The 14439-nt window shown below is 42.5% G+C and overlaps 2 protein-coding genes across 2 annotated transcripts in view; both read right to left on the bottom strand.

Moving 5' to 3' along the window:
* lpgat1 (lysophosphatidylglycerol acyltransferase 1) overlaps positions 1-1185 on the bottom strand; it is a 51504-nt gene extending 50319 nt beyond the window's left edge. Inside the window, exon 1 of the mRNA XM_085770606.1 lies at positions 324-1185. The gene's annotated coding sequence lies outside the window, so the exon portion shown is untranslated. The remainder of the gene's footprint in view (positions 1-323) is intronic.
* A 1875-nt stretch (positions 1186-3060) lies between these two features.
* Positions 3061-14439, bottom strand: ints7 (integrator complex subunit 7). The gene is made up of 20 exons (XM_085770147.1): positions 14230-14439; positions 13933-14062; positions 12810-12956; positions 12522-12659; positions 12384-12430; positions 11266-11465; positions 10994-11116; positions 10213-10330; positions 9970-10104; positions 9723-9820; positions 8522-8761; positions 7555-7692; positions 7265-7471; positions 6215-6409; positions 5395-5498; positions 5232-5300; positions 4647-4779; positions 4103-4201; positions 3708-3893; positions 3061-3477 (listed from the first exon to the last, which is right to left on the bottom strand). Exons 1-20 carry the CDS (start codon positions 14321-14323, stop codon positions 3160-3162), a joined length of 2919 nt encoding a protein of 972 aa, XP_085626273.1. The 5' UTR covers positions 14324-14439; the 3' UTR covers positions 3061-3159.

The raw sequence follows: 14439 nt of genomic DNA, 5'->3' as shown, positions 1-14439 counted from the left end.
ACCATAAAAGGACCAGTCAGTCAGTCAGTCAGCGACGTGGTCATGATGACATGCTGCTAGCTTAGCACCACCACCACCAGCACCAGCAGCAGCACCGTGGGGCTGAGTTAGCAGCATTAACGGGAACAGATGTCATTAAACGTCGTGTGTGTAAAACATTATTGCGAAACATAATAGAGGCTCATTCATAGGCACGCACGGTGTGTTGTTGTTTTATGACACTCGTGCTAAAAAGAAAACTCAATATCCGTGTGTGTGTGTGTGTGTGTGTGTGTATGGTAGTCGACCCACCCCTGTGATTTAGTTAAAGTGTTGTTACTCACCCCAATTTAATGTCAGTGAAGCATCCAAGGACAGCAGGCTGGGGGGGTTGGAGGGGACGGGAAATAGGGAGAGAGAGAGAGGGGGGGGGGGTGTAGCTAATTGTTGGTTCGAGATAAACTAATATCACGTGTAGCTATATCCTTAAACGGTGGTTAAGTTAGCAATCTCTGCTGCTAGTTGACATGTTTACCCTCTTTAATAACGTGAAATCCAGGCAGAGCGGCGGCGGAAACGTCTGATAACGTTACTACTACTACAAACCCCGTCATGTAAAAAAAAAAAAAAAAAGAAAAAAGAAAAAGAAGCCGCAATTGCACCCATTTAGTTATCGTTATCCAGTTGGGGGGGGGGGGGGGGCTTCTGCCTGCTGCTCCGGTAAGGGAGGGAGGGGGGGACGGGAGAGGGAGAGGGGCTGCACGGTGTCTGGACCGTTAGCTCGCTAGCTAGCTAACTCGCTGCTAGCAGGCAGCTGCTGCGCTCAAGCGTCGCTGACTCCATCTCAGCCAGAGACACCGGGATAAATAATCCACCAATGCATCATCATCTTCTTCATCTTCATCATCATCATCCCCGCCACCGCCGCCGCCGCCGCCGCCGCCGCCACCACCACCACCGGAGCCGCCGCCGCCACCGTCGTCGTCGTCGTTGTGGTTGTCGTCAAGTTAGCTAGCTTAATAACCGAGCTCCCATTAACGGTTGTTGTAAAGCGCGAGGCGGCGGTTGGTTTTGGTTCGTTCGCTCGTGCCGGGGGCCTCCTCCTCCACCTCCTCCTCCTCCTCCTCTTCTTCTTCCTCCTCCTCCTCTTCCTCCTCCTCTCGGTCAACGCTGCTGCTGCTGCTGCTGTTGCTGCTCGTCGCTAGACAAACGCCGCCACACAACGCTACGCACACACGACATGTGCACATCAGATGAGGAGGACAACAGCAGCGATTTCTCGGCTGGCATCACCCGTTATCTCCCTCTCTCCCTCCAGAACCCCGGCGGTTGGTTCACACGGCGTCAACGTGCGGGAAAACAGCACGCGGAGGACGGAAACTGGTCCGACGTTCCTTCAAAATAAAAGCTCCACAAGCCAGAGACGTTCTAATAAGCTAAGCAGGATTAGTCAAATGAGTGAAAGGGTTAAAAAAGAAAAAGAAAACTGATGCTCAATAGTTGATCAAAAGTAACTAGCCTAATTGTATTGACATTTTCCATTTGTTTGTGTGTTTAGACTAGAGTATATGCGTTTTTATCTTTTTCTTATTTTGTTATTTATTTATCCTACTTGTATGGTTGCGTTATTTCCAGAAGTTGGATAAATATTTTTTACATTAATAAAAGTGCCACTGCCACAAAGTTCCAAGTTCCACAGTTTCACAAGTTTCATAATTTTGTATTTTACAGTTTTATGAGCTGGCTCTCTGATGTAGCTCACAAAAAAACACAATAAACTAAGATAATTTGGGCAAAAACAAACCTGATTAAAAAACTAAGATATTTGAAGTTAAATAAGTGTTCTCAAATGTAGTCAAGTTGCTTCCCAGTTAGGATCATCTTGTTTAATTCATACTTGCTTGCCTTATCATACCAAGGTTTAAATAGTTAGTATAGTCTTTGATGATATTTCACCTATACTGCAAATTCCATAACAAATATGCAAATAATACCTACTTGAACATTTCTGTTATCTACTTTGCCTCAATGTGGCACTGGAAAACAAATATGTAAATCTAGAGAGAAATTATACCAATGTACAGAAGAACCAAGAAGAATGCATTTCAGTGAAATGAAAACCAGAAACGAAATGATTACGCTTAATTAATTAAAGAACAGTATTCCTCATTAAAATATTGGAAATTTGCCAAGCTGTATAATGTGTCATCAAATTCCAGTGTAAGGGCAGAGATCACAGCATTCCCAGTATTTTACTGTTGCCAAATGATCAACCTGAGCCGACGTGAGTACCTAGTTTTTATTTTGAAAACCACAAGTGGAAGCTCCATTTTTACTCCCTCTGACTTGATGCTGTGATGCTTCACCTCCAGCCTCTTGCCAGTTAAGTGCGCAGACTCCTTGATGTCAAGTGCTGATGGGTTCAGTCTTCGTGAACAAGAAACTGTCTCTGTAATTTTGTGACTAAATCCTATGACTTCATTTGAAGTCATCTGGACTAATTCCCAGTTGCAGATAGTTTTCAGATTACATCACTATCATCATCATCAGAGTGGGTGTATGAGTTTCACCATCAAAGTCAGTGCAATTACTCATCTGTTAAATAGAAACATCACAGATTACAGAGTTTGCATCATTATTTTAGTAAGTGAATATGGAGATGTAGGACAAGTTCTCATAACTGTTGGTGAAAACAAAAGAAAAGCATAATATTAAAGGTCAGCACCATGGAAAAATGTAAAAGGTAAATTTATGTAGTGTAAACAGACTATATGCTGACCATTTAACATTATGATTCAGACAAGTGGGGGTCTGACATCACAGATTTTAGTGCTCTTCAGACAAAGATGCTGCTTTAATATCTCGGCTCTGCCCCCTGGTGGTGTTTCTAGCCGACAGTAAATCCAAGGACATGGTACTAAATTGTCCTAGAGATCACTGCAAGCATGAAATATGATCGGATTAAAAATACGAAGAGGAAATTAGAAGCAATTTATACGTTTCTGGTGGGTGATGTTCACCTTCAGGTTATACAGAAGGCCAGATATTATTCAGTGCGTGAAAGAATTATACCCAATGAGGAAATTTGATCTTTTAATCATTCAAAAAAACAAATATATTTACATATTCAATTTCTACAAAACAAAAACAGGTCAAGCACAAAAGCTAAGACACATTTCACTAGAAGCGAGAGTATGCTCCCCTCTGTGGGGCGGGCTGCTGCTGCTGCTGCTGCTGCTGCTGCTGCTGCTGCTGGGCTGCAGCCTGTTGCAGCTGGTGGCGGAGCTGCTGGGAGTAAGGATCCTCCAGGGATTTGACCGACACCGTCGTCTTGGGCCCCGTCTTCCACTCCGTGCCGCTCTCGTCCACCACGGAGGCCTCGACGGTGACGGTGTGAGTGCCGAGGATGGAGAAATTCAGCAAGAACTGGGTGCTGAAGTAGTCGTTGTGTGGCTCTACCCGCTGCTCGATCTCATTAGTTTTAGTGTCGAGTGGAATCTGAAAGGTAGAAAATATGGGAAGTGTTATTGGCAAAGGAGCAACAACAGAGCTGATGGAGTGTAGTGTAGTTTATATAGGTGTAAGAATATCAGATACAAGCCTGAATACACAAATCAAAGAACAATACACTACAGGAAAATATACTGCACAAAAAGGAAGAAAGGATGTTTTGTACTGAAAAAAAATTAATCAAAAATCAAAGATGAAGGTAAAAAGCCAATGCTCACCTTGTAGTCGGGGCCCGTCTTGCTCTGCAGAACTGAAGTGACATTGAGACAGACAGACTGGATCTTCCTGAAGAGCCCGGGAGTCGTCCCATGCTGCACCACCCCCTCCACTTTTAGCGTCAGCTGCTGCGTGTTCTGCACTGGGATCGGTTCAGTCGGCGTTCGTGGGGATGGAGAGATGGCGAGCTGTGAAAAAAAAAAAAAAGCACATTGAGATTCAGCTTTGGCATCGACAATGATATTGAAAGGTGTATGTTTTATGTAAAATGTGCTGGTATGATGGAAGTAAGTAAAGTAAGATGTTTCACACCACACAGCCAGCGTGTTCTTTGCCTTAGGATGTCCATATGTTTGTGCTTTTCTAATTAAAGTGGTTATATAATGAGTTACGGTACCTTGATGCTTGTTGACTGAAGCTTTTGGAAGAAATATCTCTGGAAAGACAGTGGGACCTTCAGCAGAGCTATGACAGCGTCACAGAGACAACCTGTGTGCTGGAAAGACAAGTAGATAATTCACATTATAGGAAATCTGCTGCAGCTCATTTCCATTTCTAAACAAGTAGATGTCTTGTTGAGATTAAAATATATTATATTCTAATCTCTTCAGGTTGATTCCACCTTTTTAATATTATATAACGATTAATATTAACAACAAGACGGCTGTGAAATGGTCTTAGCATATGGACAATATCCAGTAAAGATGGATATACATATACATTGAGAAACATTTCCAAAACGATCTATTACTAAAGTAAAAACAATTAAAAGGCGCTGATGGGTGTGCCAGAAGAATAACATTACAAATCACAAATACACCACTTACATAACATTAGCTAACACCAAAACATCTGTTGTAACAACCTCTGGACACCTTGCAGCAAACCTGGAAGTAGAAGTAACTTAATGCAGATTGGCGACCAGCGGATTAATAACTCACCAAGTATGAAACCGGGGGGTGTTTCTTGGTGAGGCCCTCCACTTCCTCCAGCACATGGTTGAAGACAGACATCATCCGTCGCTCGTATTCACTCTCCGTCTGCACCGACCCCAGGGTGCCGTACTCCTGAAAACTAGATTAGAGAAACAGAGGGAGACAATCTGTTAGAGACAAACGTCTGCCAGGAGACTGCCTTCAGGGGAGGAGTGCCATATCAGAGAGCACTTTCAGTACAAAACACTCAAGCATGTGGATACAGTGAAAAGCCTTTCTGAACAAATTAATAGGATGCATTTATTGTCATGACGATGTTGCGAACGTGTGTTTCCTTCTAACTGGTCACAGGATTTTATACATATTCCTTGACAAACTCAACAAGATGCACAAAAGGAGATTATTTATCATTCTTTACTGACAGACAGTCAAACACAAAGAGTCTATTTTCACAAATGCTAAACCAGTGAAAACCTATACTGACATTTATAAAGAGAGAAGTACATTTTTCTTCCTAAAGTATCACAAACATTTAAACCAAATCATATTGTTCCGCCTCTCTGGACTCAGCATCTCAGCAGCATCTCTCACCTGGCTGCCTGTGGGTCCAGGATCAAAGCTTCTATCACATGGGAGACAAGCAGACAGCTCTGTTGTTGTCTGGACAGGCAGTTAAGGAGAAATACACTGCAGCAAAGAAAATAAACATTACTGTGCCAGACTTGTGACTGTGTGCGTGCATGTTGAAGGATACAGCTCCACATTACGAAGGGTGGCATAGTCGGCGTCAAACGAGGCCTGGTGTAAATCAGCGTATCGCGCTGCGAGGCTTCTGAACTCGTCCATGCAGACCTTCATCTGTGGGAAAGAAAAAATATATATATTTGATACATTTATTAAGGATAGTGAAATAGATGTCTACTCTGGGCCGTTTTCAGACCTCCCTTCTTAGTCTGGCGAATTTTATTATTTTTAGATTCATAGCACTGTTTGTTGTTTTCTAAACTTAAATTTCATGCAGTATCTCCATTCCTTTGAATTATTTATACATCATACATATATTTTTCTATTTTATTTTATTCTATTCTTTTCCATTTTCCTATTTTATCAGATTTTTTATCCACTCTCTAGTGTTTTCCTCACTGTAAACAGCGTTTCTTCAGTAATTTAATTTTGGGTGTGTGTATGTGTGTACATGTCCTCTCTGTTTATGATCTTTTTATCATGTAAAGCACTTTGAGCTACTTCCTGTTGATTGATTGATTGATTTAAAAGGATGGATTTTATAATGTGCCTGTTCTCGCAGGGGAAATCCTGATATGTGCCATTAAGCATCTAATTTTCATAGATTTATTTTAGCCCCTGAATAATAATAATAATAATAATAAGCTAAAGAATATATATATATTTCAGATGCTACCTCAGTGCAAATAGACACAAAATGATGCCAGGTAGCAGTCTGGTGAGAATATGGGGTGCTACAGCATCTATACAACGACTTTACAATGTGACAGCTTTTGGAAAAAAGGACCTATTCCCTGCAGGGTTACTTCTCTGCAGACACAGTGTCTCACCTGTAATGAGATGCGGCCGCAGCGCTGCAGGTCGTTACCCGAAGTGAGGGCGATGGTGGTGGCGATGGCAGGAGGAGGGCTGGTTTTCAGGCTGTTGCAGGTACAAATGAGCTGCGACAGGGCTTGCAGGGTGTCGATCCGAAGCTTAATGAACTCGCACTGGAACGTAAGGGGGCTCAGAGGAGTGCTGGCAGCCTGGAGGGAGGGATTAATCAGATAATGTGTGCATAATCATGGTTTAATTACCACAGTTAAATAGTTACACAGGCAGCGTTGAGTTGACCTCACAAGATACAGTCAGATACTAGGAGAGAGTTGATCCACTAATAGAGATGCAGCGAAACCAACTTCAATAGCAAAAACTCTCTCCAGACCAGACTATCGGCTGCTTTAAAGGGATACTTCAACATTTTGGCAAAGTGGTCCATTGCCATAATCCCTATAGTTTTAGGAGTAGGTTTGTTGCCTTTAATTGTCAGTGCAAGCAGAGGCGGAGCAGAGCTACGCTACGGAGGCCAATAGAATTTCTTGGTTTCCCTCATCAAACTCATCAAATAAATACACAATCCAACAACTCCAAGACACTCTGGTGGACAAGTTGTGACCTGCATATTCACTACGCTATGAGATAATAACAGAACGTTACGAGATGGAGTTGTTTTAGAGGTAAATTCATGCAAAACCGCTGATGCGCGTTGCCCTCAGGGTCAGTTTTTCAGCAAGCAGTCTCTGCATTTACCTCAAAAACAACTCTGTCTTATAACGTTCTGTTATTATCTCATAGCGTGGTGAATTATGCAGGTCACAACTTGTCCACAAGAGTGTTTTGGAGTTGTTGGATTGTGTATTTGATGAGTTTGAGCAGCTTGCGGCTCTGCTCCGCTGTTCTAAAAATAGCTTGCACCGACAATTAAAGGTAACGAACCTACTGCTATGACTATAGGGATTATGGCTATGGGCCAATTTGCCAAAATGTTGAACTATCCCTTTAAAGCATGACGTCATTGGTGAAGGAGCAACTGCAGTGATGTTTTCTGACAGTGAACTGACTGTGAGGGAGGCGATGCCCTTCTGGTAGGAGCGCAGGGCCTCGGCGATGGCGGTCATGGCTCCGCTGTAGTCGCCGTCCTCCACGTGACTCAGGCACTGCTCCGCCTGGGAAAACTCCTTCAGGCTGTTCAGCCAAAAGTAGAAGTGCTCCGACGCCACGCGGGTCCGCAGACTCTGGTACAGCTCGCTGGAGAACTCGTGGCATCCCTACCGATTAACGATAAGCAGTTAAAGAGAAGAACATGTGATCACAAAAACATCAGATACGTGTTTTGTTTTGTTTTTGTTACCATGCGCGAGGCTTGGCGTGCAATGCGGTACACTGTCCAGCCATTAGCAACATTCTCCAGCTGTTGTTTGATGACCGTCTTCACGTCAGCTGACAGAGACGACTGGCTGGCGACAAAAATCACTGTTGCCAAGGAAACCTGGAGCAGAATTAAAAAAAAAACAGGGATGCTATTTACACAGGCAGCGATGAAGTACCAATAAGAGCACCAAAACAATAAAGAATGAATTTAAAGTGAGAGTAAAGTCAACTTTTAGCAGTAATGTATCAAATTATGAAAAAATTATTATGAAAGCAAATTTTATAATTGTCCTCTACAGCCGTGTTTCTCAACCAGGGGTACTCGGACCCCTGGGGGAACTTGGTGTAATTTCAAGGGGTATTTAAATGATAAAATATAATTTACTGAGTGACCTTTACAGACATTTATCATTTTTTTAAAATAGTAACTAGAACCATCATCATTGGATAAACAGCAGAAGCTATAAACTAATTGGCATTTTCCCCCAATCCCATATGTTTTCATGGGAAATGTGTCATATTCTAATAAAAAGCCACATTTTGATGGTATTGATTCACTCTCATTTGTCTTTTTTTAAATGTACTGCATTACGCCGTTACTACAAACTCAACACTTCCTGTGTACGTGTCAGTGGACAGTCTCTATTAATTTCTTAATCTGGCTTTTATTGTGAAATATTGCACAGGAAGATGGTGTAAAACTCACTAACGTGCAACGTTCAGTGTACTGCGACTTTTGAAATTGCGTATTTGCCTTCAGAACCGTTAATACATTTTCAATGATACAATTAAAAAGGCTATTTTTTATTTCTGCCAAAAACACAATCACTACTCAGATGTTGTCTAAATGCTGTTGTGGGTCTCTTGTACCTGTGCCTAACAACCTAAAAGCTTCGTTTAACTTTTTTCCACAGCAGCTCATGTGTGACTCAAGCTCCGTCTCTCACCAGAAGCTCCTGTTGCTTGTCGGTGGAGGAGTGACTGGCCACTCTGTAGAGGTCCACCAGATCTCCCAGCATACTGTCGCCCAGCACCGGCATGTGGGCGGCGATGGCTGCCAGAGCGTGGCACATGAGGACACGGGAGGAGTCGCAGGACAAGTGGAGCTGGCCGAGCAGGAACTCCACAGCCGATTGGCTGAGATGGGGCCGACTTTTCAGCATCTTAACCAGTGAGGTGAGGGCTGTCTGGAGTTGACACAATAAAAAACAAAGTTGGGAAAGTTGAGTATAACTGCATAAAGTTTTAATGTAGAGACAGGCTGGTGGATGGATTGATAATAAATAGAGTTAAAAAAATGTAGGAAACAGCACTCCAAGTTTGAAGATGCAAACTAAAAACTATTGTTTGTTTGCCAGATCACACTGAGGAAGGGCTAGACCCGAAACGTCTGCAATGTGGCAAATAAATCTTCAGAGTGCTGTTTCTTTCATTTTTTGAACTTTATACCTCATTAGAAATTCAGCACCCAGTTTTTGTTTTTGTTCATGTGAGTTGAGCACGTTGTCTCCCATATATATTGATAATAAATAGAGAAATACTATTTAGCTATTTACATACACGTGTGGGTGCCTTGTAAATAGCTAAATAGTATTTCTCTATTTATTATCAATATATATGGGAGACAACGCGCTCCCCCTACCCATGGAAGTGTTTGTCAAAATGTCAATATGTTTTATTTCGTTATAGTCGTCTTGTTGTCTTTTTGTTCTCTGCATTATTATGTTGTCTTGTCTATATTATTATGTGTATTGTCACTGTACTGTTTTTTATGCTATGGGAAATTAGCATTGCTGCTATAATCCAGCACATTTACTTGTTTTTATGTTCATTAATGTGCACTGTCCCATCCAAATAAACAAATAAAGTAAAGTAATGTACTCCGGAGTATTCATCAGCATGAGGTTTAGTCAACAATGACTGAATTTCATTTTTTGGTGAACTATTCCTTTAAGGCCAAGCTTTCCAAATGTTAAACATTGCCTAAACACATGAAATGCTGTGCCCACTTCATGTAACCGTTACAGTATCAATACCGTATGCTGAACACATTTCGACTGCTGCACAGTACAGATGCTCAATATCCAGCCTCATTCCAGATGCATTTATTCCACCGATATCAACTGCCTTGTGGTAATAATTTCTTACTTTGAGAGTGGCCTGGGCACTGGGGCTGCCGTCCTGACTGCAAAGCATCAAGAGGGCCTCCACTCCCAGAACCGTGTCCTGCTCCAGCTGCACAATGTCTGAGGAGGATAATCAAACACACGACACGGCCGCTCAAACACAAGAGCAAACATCAGGCGGGTGAATCTGAAATTAAATCATTTGCATGAGTAGCTGGCATTAGAGTAATCCCTAACCCAGGCCCATTAGATGTTGCCAACCAACCAACCTTTTTCTGGACAGGAAATGGCGATGTTGGTGAGCACTATGACCCCGTGAGCAGCCACTGCCAGGTTACTGTGGTAACAGCATTCTTGCGCCAGTTTAACCAGGTCAGTGAGCCGGGGGGAAACCGAGGAGCTACCTGAGTGATGAGAGGAATACAGATCAGTCCTCCAGTGTTGTTCTTTTCCTTCCCATAAAAAACACAAATAAGAGCGGATAGAGCCGAGTAAACACAAACAAACAGCACCTGTGATGTTAGTGAAGTACTGCTTGATGGCGATTGTTCCAGAGAGCGTGGAGAGGACGGCCAGCATCCCCAGCTTCAAGCTGTCGTAAGGGCTGCTCAGTGCACACTCACACAGGGTCTGTAAACACATTTACGTCACATATTACAACAGGTTTCTCACTTTTTTTTATTATTATTATTGTGCAATACCAGTGACAAACATTAAGCAAACATAAAGACATCACATAGCACAAGACAGGAAAGACATGACACAGCAAAAAAGTAAATGGATTGAGATAAATTATGATAAGGAGCAATACAAGAAATACAAAAAATAAGTAAATAAATTAGAAAATAAAAATCAGCAGCCAATCGGTCACTCAATTTTCAAATCCCGTCTGAAAACCTACGACCTCCCCTATCCCTGACCACCTCACCCCTTTTTCCCTCCATACTCTCCTCACAACACTCCTCATCTGCCCCTTCCTCCCTTCCCATCAGTCCCCTCCGCTCTTCAATCATGCTTTCACCTGTAACTGTTTGTGATGTCTTTTGCTTGCTCCCCCCATCTGCCACTACCCTTCTCTTGTTTCTCTGTAAGCGTCTTTGGGTTCTTGAAAAGCGCTATACAAGTCTAATTATTTATTATTAATATCATCAATTTCCCCTTCCCCCCTCCTGCCCCTGTCTCTCCCCCTCCCCTCCCAACCCCAGAGAGAGTGTGTGAGAGAGAGAAAGAAAGAGAGTAATGAGACATCATGGTCATGACCACACGGTGCACTTTCAACACCCGGGAGTCTACCTGAGTGTTTTCTCTGATCCAAAGATGAGGAGCCTTCTTGGCCAGGTACTTTAGGTCATTGATTGCGAGTCTCTTCACAGCTTTCCTTGGGTCATCTTTCAGGTATTGAAGGAGGAGCTGTAACTGTAAGGACGAGGATTCAACATTAGTCACAATCAATATCAATATCCTTTATTCAACCAGGTAAAAAACTCATTGATTGATCATTTAGTCACGATTTAGTCACGATTACAATCATACTACAGCAGGTACAGAGGCGTCGTGGTCCCTACCTGCTTGGGAATGTCGATGAGCGAGGAGGCGGCCAGCTGGGTGAAGGTGTGCAGGGAGACGATGACCATCGGGGTGGAGGGGTAGGAGCTGACGAGGTGCTGCAGCAGCTCTCTGCTGCTGGACGCTAAGCTGGCGTCGTGGTGCATGTGCTGCAGCATGGGAATCAGCTTCAGCTTCAGCTCCACGGGAGTGTCCAAACCTGGGGGAAAAGGTACAGAGTGGATTCAACCTTTGTTAAAGACGGAGTGAACATAACACCTTCCTCTGAACGGAAATCGTCACCTGGCCGATTCACTATGAATTTGGAATAATTCATTTACTGAATGTGATCTCACATCTCCAGGTTTTCACTTCACTATTTAAAGGGACAACGAGGAGTTTTGGAAAAGCGAAGCGTTTTCACACTACATTTATGAGCCTCCGCGCGCACCGTAAAATTCTTTGACCGGCGCAAGACGGACTCATGTTTTCATTCATCAATAATTAAAGTCAGAGGTTCAAAGAGGTTCAGTTACCGTCGTAGTTCCGACCATAAACGGCGATTCAGCTGCATTATTCTCATTAAGGAAACGCTGGTCGGCTCGACCAGCATTTCCGCCACCACTAATAATAACAAAATAACGATAGAGACAGAACGATATATTTATCGAAAATGGGCCCATTAACAAGTGTGGGTAGTGGAGATTCATCCACATTAACGTGAGACTTTTTTATAACCGAATAGAAACTCCTCGTTGTCCCTTTAAGCTGTATTTATACAGTTTTTTATTTATTCATGACCAACCCTACCATTTTTGTGTACAAATTGCACACCTTACTCCTGTAAACTCCCATCCACCCTCCATCTGTGCAATATTTTCTTTTCTGCCTTACAACTATCAACACCGTCTGTGTATTTATACATTTTACTCTATTTTTGTACAGAACTGTATATACTCTTGAAATAATTTGGCAAATGAATGTACAGAATGCATCTCTCTCTTTTGTTTGATGTTTGTTTTACAGGTTTTATATTTGCATATTTTTCTCCTTTTTTTTTACCTCATATGCTACAATGCTACTGTAAAAACCAAATTTCACATGTGTGGGATGAATAAACAGTCGTATGTGATTTTACCTTGAATCATCTCACTGAGCTTGTTGCAAATCCCAGCTGCAAAGTCTCTGAAATTCAGAAAAACCACATGAAATAAAATAAAATAAAATTCCTATTATCCAACACTGCATTTCATGATTAAGTAATGAATTTCCTTACTTTGACTGTGCAGAGAAGCTTGCAGCAGCAAATATGGCGGCTTCCACTTCCACATTGTCATGAGAGTCCAGACTTTGGCGAATTGTGTGGTGGGCGTTCTTCCTCTCTGGGATGATGGAGGCCAAACTACCGAGCATCCTGAACAGAGGAAGCAACAGGGGAAACTGTTTTCAGTCTCACACAACTGGAAACCAGGATGTTAGCAACCATGTATTTCCCCCCTGACACGAATCCTCTGCCAAACAACAAAATACAAAGCTTTGATATGTTTTCATTGCACATTATTACCTCAGTGTGATGGCTCTGGCCACGGGGTCATTGCTGTGAATGACTGAAAACACCCTTTTAACAAACTCGTCCACATTGAGGATCTTCTCCAGGTGTTTCTCACTCTGTTGGGTTACTTTCAGCACACAGAGGCGCAGAAAGTTGTTCCTGTAATCAGAAAAAAACCCCACCTTCATTAAAAGATGTTTGTGCCACAGTAAAAATAGCCACACTAATCAGAAGCAACAGACATGTTGCCATCAATGAACTGCTTTTTCATTTATTCAACTATTATTTATTACAAATTATTAAACCACAAAATATCTTAAGGTTGCTTTCTGAGTCTTGAAAAACAAACATAAGAATGGGAAGTACCCTATTAATGAATTCATTAAATGAAATGAATAAAATCCAGCAGCTGTAACGAGCTGATAGTTTATTGTTTACATGTAGATTAAAGTAAAACGGTCCTGCAATAAACTCCATCTTTATTGAGGGAATAATGTTCAATATGTGTAAAAGCTTTCTGGAAAAGTTTTAATTCAACTTTATTTTTTATTTTGGAGGCTGGTGATTATCTTCATTCTGCCTTTTTAAGAGATGTGGCCTCGTAATCAACTGGACTAATGTGAATCTAAATCCACTAAACAGGTAAGTGTTTGCATCAAGATTAAAGTGAAACAGTCAGACACACCAGCCCTGCAATAAACTCCATCTTTGTTTAGTGCATAATGTTCAATTTGTGTAAAAGCTTTCATCTTTATTGTTATTTTGGAGGCTGGTGGTGATTATCTTTATTCTGCCCTTTTAAGAGATGTGGCCCCATAATAAACCGGGCATTAAGACTCATAATGTAACTGGGCAGCTGTGGTGTCTGTCAGCAGCACCAGTGTGTAAGGCAAAGCAAGTCGAGGCAATTTTATTTGTGTAGCCCGTTTTTACAAACAATTTGTCTCAGAGGGCTTTACACAGCATCATTACAACATCCTCTACCCTTAGACTCTCACATCTACTGAGGAAAAACTCCCAAAAAACCCTTTTGACAGGGGGGGAATGGAGAAACAACGTGTAATATGGGGAAACATGGAAATGGTTAACAAGAGCTTATGAAGGCAGCTTCATCCCCTCTGTAAAGGGTCCATACCCCAGTCTGAAGATGTCTGCCAGCTTGAGAAAGGCGGAGTTGATGAGGATGGGGAACGGGTACTTCTGGAAGAGTTTGGGGAAGAGCACCACAGCCTCACACTGCTCCCCCAGCTTCCCCGACCGCAGCCCTGCAAAGAAACCACTTTATCTGGTCACGACAAAGCAAACACACACACCTCACATACTCGGTAACGTTTAGCATAAAACAACAACACCACACACACATAAAAACATGGGACTACAAGACAGTGCACAGAGCCCCATGCTAACCAGTTAGCACCGCCGGCTAACGCACCTTTGTCCAGCTCCAGCAGCGCGGAGTTGGCGTCCAGCTCCTGTTCTCCATAACAAGCCTCTGATAGGAAAGACCGCGCAGTGGAGAGAGACATTATTGTTCAGTTTTTAATCACTAAATAATAAACCCAGTCGTTGTCTGCGCCCATTGGTCGTCAGGTATCAACTGTTCATCATGAGGAGGAGAACAGGAAGCAGAAGAGCCGGTGTA

Source organism: Trachurus japonicus, chromosome 24 (genome assembly GCF_045865225.1).
Source record: "Trachurus japonicus isolate A0001 chromosome 24, Traja_1.0".
Lineage (NCBI taxonomy): Eukaryota > Metazoa > Chordata > Actinopteri > Carangiformes > Carangidae > Trachurus > Trachurus japonicus.
Note: the sequence above shows the minus strand (reverse complement) of the source record. Positions and strands in the feature narration are given on the sequence as shown.

Excerpts from the sequence above, each read along its gene's own strand:
- ints7 (XM_085770147.1), bottom strand. The coding sequence starts at position 14,323 with ATGTCTCTCTCCACTGCGCGGTCTTTCCTATCAGAGGCTTGTTATGGA. Across the intron at positions 12,431-12,521 it reads AGCTTCTCTGCACAGTCAAA|AGACTTTGCAGCTGGGATTT; the intron begins GTAAGGAAATTC and ends TCTGAATTTCAG. Across the intron at positions 4,202-4,646 it reads ACCCCCCGGTTTCATACTTG|CACACAGGTTGTCTCTGTGA; the intron begins GTGAGTTATTAA and ends TTGTCTTTCCAG.